Here is an 11483-nt window from a genome sequence, read left to right on the forward strand (position 1 = left end):
TCTCCCAAGGAGCAGCTGGTGGTTTCGAACTGCCCACTTTGCATCATCATCATAAACCACCATGACCAAAGTAGAATTCCTTCTTGCCAAACCAGCAATTCCTCAGGTCTTTATTTCTATGCATGCTGTCGCCATTATGCACAATACAATACACCATTATACAATGTCACATTCCTCCACTCTTTTTAGTGGACCTTCCTGCAAGTTCTGACAAATGCACACAGTTGTGCAGTCACCACGATAGTCCCAGGAAATGTCCTTGTGTCTCTGCATCCTGACAACTACCCTGTTCCCAGCTCCGGGCAGCCATGGATTTGTAGTAGCCCCGGTGGTGCCAAGGCTACCAGGCAGGCTGCTCATGGCAAGGTCAGCAATTGGACACCACCAGTCATTCTCCAGGAGGAAAATGAGGCTGCCTGCTCCTGTGAAGGTTCCCAGCCTTGGGAACCCACAGGGCAGTTTGACCCTGTCCAGGAGAGTAGGTGTGAGTGGCATCGGCTTATAGCAGTGAGTTGGTCTCGTGTTGCCTTTACTAGAAGAGCCTATGAGTGGAGTCACACAGTGGGGAGCGTTTTGAGCTGAGTCCCTCAGAACACAGTTGAGATTCATCTGTATTGTCCAGTGTACCCGTTGTTCATTCGTGGTTATTTCCAAGTCTGCTGGTACCACATTTTGTATCTCCATTCCCCAGTGGAATGGTAGCTAGGTTCTTTCCAGTTTTAGGCAATTACATGAAACTTCAGTAACATTTGCATAAAGTGTTTTGTGTCGACATAAGTTTCTATTTCTCGTGGGTAAGAGACCCGGGACCAGGATGACTCAGTTATAAAGTAAGTCTATGGGAGGCGGGCCGGCTCTCCAGCGGGTGTATTGCTTAATATTCCGACTAGTAATAGATGGGAGGTCCAGGGATCCAGCCGTCATCCTCAGCAGCGCTTGGCATTCTCCGTGTCCATGGCTGTAGCAACTTGCAGTGGGGTTTGCTCTTCTTTATCAGCGGTACTTTTCTAGTGACTGTGGTAAAGGTGCGCGGCATCTTTTCCCATGCGATCACCTTCGTATCTTCCCGTTCATCACATGTCCATTCAAGCCTCTCGTTACTTCCCTTTTCTTTTCAGTTGGTTTGTCTTTCTTACTGAACTTTTCGAGTTTTTTTTCGTTTATGCAGGTATTGTGTGACCGGATGAGTGTTTGGCAGACGTACGCTAGTCTGGTGGGCCTTTTCATTGTGTTAGCCATGTGTGTCAGAGAGCAGGTTTTAAATTTGTGGGGGAAAATCGTATCCATCCATCAGTTGTTTTTGAATTTTCTCTTTGAACTTGGTTTTGCTATCATCTCTCCAGTTGCCTAATCTGGAATGGGCAAAGCTAGCTGATGCCACTGCCTGTTTGCTTCGGTGGCAACGACAGCTCTTCTGGTCACTTGTGTAGCTGTAAAGGTCACCCGCATTGGTCATCTGGTATGACCTTTATCTTGGGTAAACTTGGCCGGCAGAGATTCCGCAGATGAGCTAACTGCTGGTCACACCATGTCACCCAGGGAACGTGAAGAGCAGGGCCAGTTCTGGAGACTAAAATTGATTTCTCAGCACAGGTTGTGCCTCCTCCCTCTCTTATGCCACCACACACACACACAAGTGCCCACACACTCTCTTTCTCTGTCCCTCTCACCTGCCTCTCTCTTTGCCCCTCTCGCCTGCCTCTCTCTCTGCCCAGCCTTGTGCTTTCCTACCTGGGTAAACTAGGGAAACAAGTCCAGAAACTTATATATGTCTAAGAGAGAGTTTTATATAAAGGGTAAGTGTACATTCAGAAAGCCTCCCAACCCCGTCCAGTTCAAGCCCATAAGTCTGACTTCGCCCATATGGCTGACACTGATCTACAAAGTCCTTCTCAAACTCACAAAACACACACAATGATGCCAAATGCAGGAGGCTCACAGGCCAGTTGGTGGAAAGTCTTTGGATCCAGTGGTGGTGTAAGCATCTCAGCCCTGGCAGGGGTCTCCATGTGGCTTCTCCAGCACCCAGGGCTGCATCGGGGTAGGTCCATGTGGCTTCTCCTCAGGGATGTCCCACAGGAAGTGAGCCTTGCCAGCTGAGGCAGAGAACTAGCCAAGGCAGCCACACACTGCTCTGACTGTCAAGAGAGCAAGAGGCCAGAGAACCAGAAAGGTGAGGCTCACTGAGCCATTTATTGCTCCGCCCTTTAATTAACCCCAGATTGGCACAATAAACTCTAACTGTAACGCTACCCTCTCCCTCAACCGCCCGTCAGCCCAAAGCGGCTACGGAGAGTGAGGCCCAGCCAGTGCGCCTTTCCTGGACTCCGCTTCGCTCTCCCTCCAACTGTCCTTAAGCACGGTTATAATTACCCAAGCCCTGCCAGTCCTTGGCCATCTCCCCAGCTTTGTGCCTTCTTTTGAGAATTTGCCTCTAGACCAGCGGTTCTCAAACTGTGGGTCACGACCCCTTTGGGAGTTGAACAGCCCTTTCACAGGGATTGCCCAATTCATAACAGCAGCAAAATTACAGTTGTGAAGTAGCAACAAAAATAATTTTATGTTTGGGGGTCACCACCACATCAGGAACTGTATGGAAGGGTCACGCATTAGGAAGGTTGAGAACCACTTCTGTTGTGAGACCCGCTCCAGGGCTAAAGGTCAGAGAGGCCAGATGAAGACAAATACCCACAAAACCAATCACGTGACGGGATCGGCAGAAGGATTACATAAGATCCATGTGTTTAATTTTCCACAAGGGGTGAGCACGCTACTCATGCCTGGCTGATAGGTGGCTGTTGGGCGCTGCCAAGTCAGCTGGGACCTACGGTGACCCCTCGTGGCAGAAGAGAACTGCCACGGTGACGTCATCTTACAGGAACAGGGTGCCAGGTCTTTTTCCCACAGATCACTGGGCGCCTATTCTGCTGACAACTGTTCCCTTGCACCTCCCTAATTCGGAAGCTACCTTTCCCGGCTCCCGAATTGCCCGGGTGCAGCAGCGCTTGTCACCTGCCCTAACTGGGAGCCATGTCCCTCATCCTGTCTGCCCTCTTTCTGGAGTATGTACGGTCTCCTGGAGGAAGGCCTACTCCCGTGTCTTCTCCTTACAACAGTCGAGAGATTCCCTGTGCACCTGAGTTCAGTTTAGGCCACTCTCCTTTTAGGAAACCCAACCACCCGGCCCCAGTGGGAACCTTATATCTTCATGGTCTCCACACATCCAGCCAAGGGAGCTATTTTACCTTGGGGGGACGGGGGACAAAACGGGTGCACTCAATCCCTGGGCCCACCCCCTCCATCCAGCGCACCCTTCTGCCGTCCTGTCACATGTGCCTAGCTAACAAGGTGTCCTTCCATTGAAGTCCCACTTCAGTGTGGCTGTCTTCATAGGGTTCCCCACGAAGCACCCCATTACCTCTCAGATTTGTATGGCACTCCATCCCCCATTTACGGTACTGTTCTGGGTTTCTGTTATTATCTGATTGTTCTGAGTGAAACTTGTTTGCATAGTACTCTCAACTCTGTTCACCCGTCTCCTCGCCTGTCCAGTACCTGGGACAATAAACTACTTGTATGTGACCAAAGGTCAATGGTTGTTTGTCCAATGGATTTCTCTGTTGGCGCAAATCCTGGAGCAGGAAGGTTAGCACGTGGACTTGTCGGGCAGAATAACCAGGAAGATGTTCAGACTTGGGAAACTTCCATCTTGAAGGACTAAAGAGGACAGCAAAGTTAGCTGGGTCCCAGCTGAGGAGGGGTGTGGAGTCTTTTTCTGTTAGAGACAAGGCAACAGTTCTGACTCAGGACAAGCCCAAGTGTCGAAATTAAACTGCTCTGCAGAGTTTTCAGGGGCTGGATTTCTGGAAGGAGATCTCCAGGCCTGTCTTTCGACATATACTGAGTGGACTCGTCCAGTGCCTTGCTGAGCTGCCAAGCTAAGAGCTTTATGGGACAGAGCCACGGATGGGGTATGCGTGTGCAACAAGGGCAGCTTCCCAGTCCTTCCAGGGTGCGGTGCAAACAGGCTTCCTCCTCCTCTTCTCGGACTGTTAGAGGCTACGCTTGCTTCACTTTGGTGTCTTCCCACTTCCCCTGTTTGTTCCGTATCCTTCCTCTCCAAGGTATTTCTCAGTAGGGCATCGTTTCTCCCCCGCATGCTTTCTGATCTCTGAATAACCGAGAGCAGATGTCCGCGGGCCCTCCTCTCAGAGCGGCTGGCACAGGCTGCCCTGCATCACATCATTCTCACCTTGGCACACGTCCAAGAGTGAGACCTGTGGTCTAGTCTGATCTGATTAAGCCCCCAAATTTATTCTGACTCTTAGTGACCCCGGAGGGCAGAGTAGAATTGCCCCAGAGGGTCTCAGCAGTGTGGCCCTTACAGCAGCAGACTGCTGAGTCCTCCTGAGGAGCCTCTGGTGGGTTCGAGCCGCTGACCTTTTGGTTAGCAGCTGGCTGCCATCCAGACAGCACCAGAACTCTCCTCATCTGAGTTCAGAGCTTTATCTCGAGAAATTGCAGGTACTAAATAGTAACGTTCAGTAGGACAAACAAGACCCAAGAGACACGAAGTCTCAAATACTTATCCCAGTGTATATCTAGATCTATTGGGGTATTTTTTGTTTGTTTATTTATTTGAAAAATGTAAAATCAAAAAATTTTATTCATTTTATCAAGGGCTCATCCAACTCTTATCACAGTGTATATATACATCAATTGTGTCATGCACTTTTGTACATTCATTTCCCTCATCATTCTTAAAACATTTACTTTCCACTTGGGCTCTTGGTGTCAGCTCCTCATTTTTCATTTTTTCCTCTCCCTCCCCTCTTCCCCCTCCCTTGGGAACCCTTAATAATTTATAAATTATTTATTTTATCATATCTTACACTTCCCGATGTCTCCCTTCACCCATTTTTCTGTTGTCCATCCCCCCAGGGAGGAGGTTATATATAGATTCTTGTAATCAGTTCCCCCTTTCCACCCCAACCTCCCTCCACCCTCCGGGTATCACCACTGGCCCTGAAGAGATCATCTGTCCTCAATTCCCTGTGTTTCCAGTTCCTATGTGCACCACTGGTCTAACCAGGTTTGTAAGGTAGAATTGGGATCATGATATTGGGGGGGGGTGTTGAGGGGGGAAACATTTAAGAACTAGAGGTAAGTTGTATGTTTCATAGATGCTACACTGCACCCTGAGTGACTCATTTCCTCCCCGCTACCCCCCTGCAAGAGATGTCCAGTTGCCTACAGATAGGTGTTGGGTCCCAACCCCCACTCCCCCTCATTCACAATGATATGATTTTTGTTCTTTGATATCTGGTCCCTTCGACCCCTCGTGATCACACAGGCTGGTGTGCTTCTTCTATGTGGGCTATGTTGCTTCTGAGCTAGATGGCCACTTATTTACCTTCACGCCTTTAAGACCCCAGACACTATATCTCTCGATAGCTGGGCACCGTCAGCCTTCTTCACCATACTTGCTTATGCACACATTTGTCTTCAGCATTTGTATGGGGAAGGTGAGCACACAATGATGATCTTTTGTTCTGATGATATCTGGTCCCTTCAACCCCTCGTGATCACACAGGCTGGTGTACTTCTTCCATGTGGGCTATGTTGCTTCTGAGCTAGATGGCTGCTTGTTTACCTTCAAGCCTTTAAGACCTATGGGGGTATTTTAAACAAGTTATTCAACCACTCTGAGTCACTATGACCATTGTGCCCTTGAGTCAGTTCTGGCTCACAGGCAACAAAAAGAACCACTCCCCTGGTTCCGAGAGCTATACTCAGAATTTTAATCATTTTATTGGGGGTACCCACAATTATTTTTTATAATTGAACCCATTGTTGTAGCCACTGTGTCAATCAATCTTGTCAAGGGTCTTCCTCTTTCACACTGTCCCTCTACTTTACCAAGAAGCATGACGTCCTTCTCTGGGGACCAGTGTGCCCTGACAATGTGTCCAGAGTACGGGAGATGAAGTCTCCTCATCCTTGCCTGGAAGGAGCATTCTGGCTGTACTTCTAGGACAGATTTGGTTGTTCTTTTGGACTCTGGTACTGTCAACATTCTTGACCAACACCCAATTCAATGCATGGATTCTTCTTCGGTCTTCCATATTCAATGTCCAACTTTCACATGCATATGAGGCTATGTAAATACCATGGCTTGGGTCAGGCACACCTTACTTTGTCCTCAAAGTGACATCCTTGCTTTTCAACACTAAAGAAGGCTTGTGCTACAGATTTGTTCAGTGCAACGTGTTGTTTGCTCTCATGACTGCTGCTTACATGAGCGTTGACTGTGGCTACAAGCATGATGAACTCCAGGACCATGTCGATATTTTCTCCATTTGTCTGGATGTTGTTACCTTTTGGACAAGTTACGAGGATTTTGGTTTACTTTATTTTGAGTTATAATCCATACTGGAGGCTGTAATCCTTGATCTTCATCAGCAAGTGCTTCAAGTCCTCCTTATTTTCAGCAAGCAAGGTTATGTAGTCTGCCTATCGTGGGTTCTTAATAAGCTTTCCTCCAATCCCAATGCTACATTCTTCTTCATATAGTTCTCTTTTTTTACTAAATAATCCTCACTATAAAGCACTGGTACAGCCATTTTACATTAATCAGATATTTTCACATTTTCCAATTGCAGTTGTTTTATAGAAATTGTCTTCACTAGAGAATCTTGTTGCCTCATTTTATGATTTATATTTAATATGGATTTTTATTGGGACCAGCTTAGGCCTTCCTGATTAACATGAGCATTTCTTAAATAATGTTTACATTTATTTGAAATCCCACAACTTGAAATGTTTAAATACTTTATCTTCTTTTACAAAGTAATCTAAACACAAAGCTATTAGGGCAATGGAGGCTGTTTGGTGGGGGGGGCTCACTGATATTTTAGGGGATATTTTTTTCACGTCAAACAAAATCCAGAGAGGCTAACTTCTGACACTTGGAAAAGGGGGAGGTGTATAATTATGGGAAAATCACCAACTCTATTTGAGAACTTATGCGTCTGTGATACAAAGCTATCATAAGAGAGAAGGAACAGAAATAAAGCCTTGGCCCTGCCAGGGACAACTTGGGAAGCATTCCTACAAATTGCAGATGTACGTAGACCCGTCATCCTTTGCACACGTATTCAGGAGAGAGCAGACTCTGGCAGTGGTCCTTGTGTTTGGTAAATTAGAAAGGTGGTGAAAGGAGGAGGCCCCTCCCTGGGATAGACTGACACAAGCCGCCCTCCCTCCCCCAACAAGTGTGAGGATGGTGTAGGCTTTTCCCGCTGCGGTCCATGGGGCGTATGAGTGCTTACTGACCTGAGGGCGCCTAGAAACCACCACCAGTCGTTATTTTTCAGATACTTCTTTATACACCTCACATTCCTGTGTGATGTCTAAACTTGAACCATTTCTGGTGTAAAGAAGTTAATAAAATGCATAGCTTAGGGCGAAGCAGGAGCAGGGTTGAATATGTTGTCACACTTAGAACGCCAGAGTGGTGCAAGCAGTTAGTTAACACACTCGGCTGGTAACCAAGATACCAGAGATGTGAGTCCACCGAGAGTCCTCCAAAGAAAGGCCTGGCAAGCCGCTTCTAAGAAGTCAGCCAGTGAAGCCCGATGGCGAGAGTGTGCCCACTGTGCCACGCAGGGCTTGTGAAGGATTGGATTTAGCTCAGCACCAATTGGTGTTGGAAGCCAGGGTTCCTTATCAAATCAGGACCCACTGAATAAGACCACGTGTCATATTTGTGCAGGAAAACCTGTCCTCACCTGGGCTTCTTCTTTTCCCTCTCCGACTAGTGGTCCTTTGGTGTGCTCCTCTGGGAGCTGATGACGAGAGGAGCCCCCCCTTATCCCGACGTAAACACCTTCGATATCACTGTGTACTTACTGCAAGGAAGACGGCTCTTACAACCTGAGTACTGCCCAGATCCCTTGTAAGTAGCAGTTCCGACAGAACCTCCTGTCTCTCGGTGCGGTCTTAGCTCTGACCGAACTGCTTCATTCCGGGGCCGTCTCTCATGACCTCTCTCTCGTCCTGACACAGGTATGAAGTGATGCTTAAATGCTGGCACCCCAAGGCCGAAATGCGCCCGTCCTTTTCTGAGCTGGTCTCCCGAATCTCGGCCATCTTCTCCACCTTCATCGGGGAGCACTATGTCCATGTGAACGCTACGTACGTGAATGTCAAGTGTGTCGCTCCGTACCCTTCGCTCTTGTCATCACACGACACGGCGGATGGCGAGGCGGACACGTGATGGAGCCCCTCCCCTCTGAGGCACCTCCTGACCATTGCTCAGACCACAGTCTGCATTCGGCCCAGTACTTTCACTGCCTGGCCTTTCTAAGGCCACCAGACATTTTTTTTCTTTTTCTTGCTTTTGCCAAAATTGCACTGTTCTAAGGTTTTCTACTGTTAGTTAACAGTGACTCATTTCTCAACTGACAAAGCATTTGAGTCAGCTCGGGCAGTGGCGGCTGGGCCCCACGGCTGGTCGCCTGGCGGTCCAGCACAGCGCTGCCGCCCGCTTGCGCGGCTCTTGCCCTGAGCGACAAACACGGATTCTGCATTAAGACGTGAGTAACTGGAAAAAACTTTTTTTTAAGTCTGAACCCCACCTGGCTTTCTCTGGAGAACTGAGGCAAAGAAGGGTGCCGGCTTCTTGGTCCCAGAAGTCCGGAAGAGGACGGATGAGGCAGCTTGTGGACCAAGCCCCTCGCTTTACAATTCCAGAGTCTCCAAGCCTTGAGCTTGTGGCACGGTGCCCCGCATGTCTCCTTGCTAATGCTGCCATTTGCCCACTCGGAAAACATTCCCTTGGAAAACGTTGCATACACATTCCTTCTACCGGTGGAATGCCTGTAGACAAAGTTCAAGGTGTCCGCGTAGCATGGTGCAAAGCGTGTTTTTCACAAATGCATAGTATTTATATATTGTTCATGGACGACGCTAAGATTTTTCAGAGAACAGCTGAGTCACGCTGAGATGCTTAGTTGTCGCTTCAAAATCAGCTGTTTGAAAAATGATACTGTGGTTCTGCTCTAAGAACGTGGCTCTTTGGATAGCTTGTCTCCACGTGTCTTTTCTTTTAATGATGACGCTGAAAATAGAACAAGTGATTTGTGATCAATGTTTTTAGAGGTGACTCAGCATTTTACAACAGAAGATAGCTGACTGGAAAACCCTGTGTTCCTATCAAGTCTTAACCGGGTCCAACAACGGAATGACAGGCTAGGAACATTAGTCTCTCAGGGGGCAGCTTCCCACCCCACAAACAATGAGAGACAGTAAAGCTTTGGATGCGTCCAGTTTTGCTTTGGGACACGTTTTATATCAAAGCCATGCCTCTTTGCAGAGCAAACAAGAAATGGCTGTAGAAAGTTCTAGCCATTTTGCTCCATTCCCAGTTATTCTAGGCAGGACCCTTTGCCGTTTTGTACCGTGGAATATTGTGCGTACTACTGTATAGTGCATGTGGCACCGGATACGCCAACTGGTTTTGTCTATGTAAACATTTAAAGTCCTATATTTTTATAAGAATGTTTATTTTTAATGAGGTAAGCCATGTTTTTGCTAGGCCACAAACATTCTGCACTGTGAACATGTCAAGTAAAAAAAGGGAGGTATGTCACACTTGGATTCGTGGCAGAGTAACGTCTCAAAGCCGTAAATCGTGATGGGAACGCGTGCTGATGGCCGATGCACCCCTCCCTTATTGCAGCACCATGCCTGGAGGCCAAGGCTGCACACAGCGAGCCAGGAGGGAGGTGTGCTGTGCTGACTGCCTGGGCAGGGTGCCTGTTGTTGGAGGAATGGTGGAACCCACAGCTCTTAACAAAGGAGGAACTTGCCAGAAGACGTAGGGAATTGTGCGGCCAGGCGTTCCAGCTCAAGGGTCACACCGTTTCCTAAGTGGCAAGAGTAACCCTGGGTCAGAGGTCCGTGTAAACTGTGGAGGGCTACAGCAATGAGAAGAAAGAACTGTGCTCTGTGGAAAGGACCGACCAACCTCATGAGGACGGACGCAGCGGGACATCAAGCGAGACCGTGCGTGTGGATACCCCCCGCCCACAGCACTGCCCACCTGCACGGAGCTGCTGGAGAGAGCGGCAGTGTGAACCTGTGCTTGCTGTTTCTAAACTTGACCTTACATTAATGCGTCCGGACAGACTGTGGGAGTAAGTGATACTCCTAAGGATTAGCTACTTTTCGCTGCCTGGACCTGCGGTGGAGCTGAATGGTACTTTGTGTGTGAATAGTTGTTCTTATAAACCATGCAATTAAAATAAAGTGATGTAACATCTTGTAGCTCGACAGCCGTTGTCAGTAGTCGTGCTTGATGGCCCACACCCTTTAGAAGTGACAGGAGGCCTTGACCGGAGCCCAGTGGGCTGCATCGGGATAACCCTTCCGTCCGAGTATGCGAGCCTTGGGCCAGTGCATGCATGAGCAGTCGCTAAGAGAGCTTGCAGCCCTGGCTCTCTGGAAGCCCCTGTCTTTCTAAGCGTGCTTTGGCCTGAGTTGCCAAATTACCTGCCTTTCCCTGAACATGGCGCACTTCTTCAGAGCGGCAACTCCACTGGCCCCTGAGAGTGGTCTTCCTTACCTGTCATAACAATGCTTGTTATCCACCCGGCTCCACTGTCCCCACCCTCCACTCGGCCCCGCTTACCAGAGAAACCACCTTCTGGTTACAGCTGCATGTATGTTCTTGTAAAAGAATTCCAGAGAGATGTCAGCCAGCTCTCTCATCTAAGGATCCTGTGGCCCTTTGAGGAAGTTAGAAGGAAGGACCTAAGTTTAAACTCATGTCTACAAAATACCAAACCCTCTGCTGGCGGGTCACTTCTGACTCAGCGTGACATTATAGGACAGAGTGGAACCACGTAGGGTTTTACTGTATCCCCCCCCCCAGTTCATATGTGCCCTGATTTATTCCAAATAAGCTGTATTTAAATAGTTTGCTGCCATCAGCAATACACTTGTCTTTGTCTCCTTAGGGTGCCTTCGAAAAATGGTTGGCTCAAATGGTGGGCAGTTCAGTTCAAGGTCAAGAGGTAAGCTCAGAGGTGACGAGGTATCATCCAGTGGGCCGGAGTCCTAGTGACCTTGTGTGCCACAGAAGCAACGGCTGCCCAGCCCTGTGCTGCCTGCCCTCGCAGGTGTTATGTTTGAACCCGTTGCTGCAGCCACCGGGTGTCCACTTCCTTGAGGGTCATCTCTCCGCTGCCCTTGGACACTTTTTTTACATCCCTTCCCGCATATTTATTGAAGGAGGAATCTGGTGTGAGTGTGAAGCCCACTCAATGCCCATAGAGTAAAGTGAAATTCATTGAAATTTCAAATTCACTGCGCAAAACTTTGTGAGGGCAATCTCGTCATCCTTCAGAGTCCAGAAGGGCCCCTCCCTCCACGTCCATGTTCACCAAAGGCCAGGGGAACTCTGTGGGCAATAGCTGGAT

The 11483-nt window shown here is 48.5% G+C and overlaps 1 protein-coding gene across 1 annotated transcript in view; it reads left to right on the plus strand.

Annotated features, from left to right (window-relative positions):
* MET (MET proto-oncogene, receptor tyrosine kinase) overlaps window positions 1-10335 on the plus strand; it is a 140228-nt gene extending 129893 nt beyond the window's left edge. Inside the window, exons 20-21 of the mRNA XM_075558589.1 lie at window positions 7821-7957; window positions 8068-10335. Coding sequence (XP_075414704.1) covers window positions 7821-7957; window positions 8068-8278 — 348 coding nt within the window. The 3' untranslated portion in view covers window positions 8279-10335. The remainder of the gene's footprint in view (window positions 1-7820; window positions 7958-8067) is intronic.
* Window positions 10336-11483: the final 1148 nt, after the last annotated feature.

Source organism: Tenrec ecaudatus, chromosome 9, assembly GCF_050624435.1.
Source record: "Tenrec ecaudatus isolate mTenEca1 chromosome 9, mTenEca1.hap1, whole genome shotgun sequence".
NCBI classification, from domain to species: domain Eukaryota; kingdom Metazoa; phylum Chordata; class Mammalia; order Afrosoricida; family Tenrecidae; genus Tenrec; species Tenrec ecaudatus.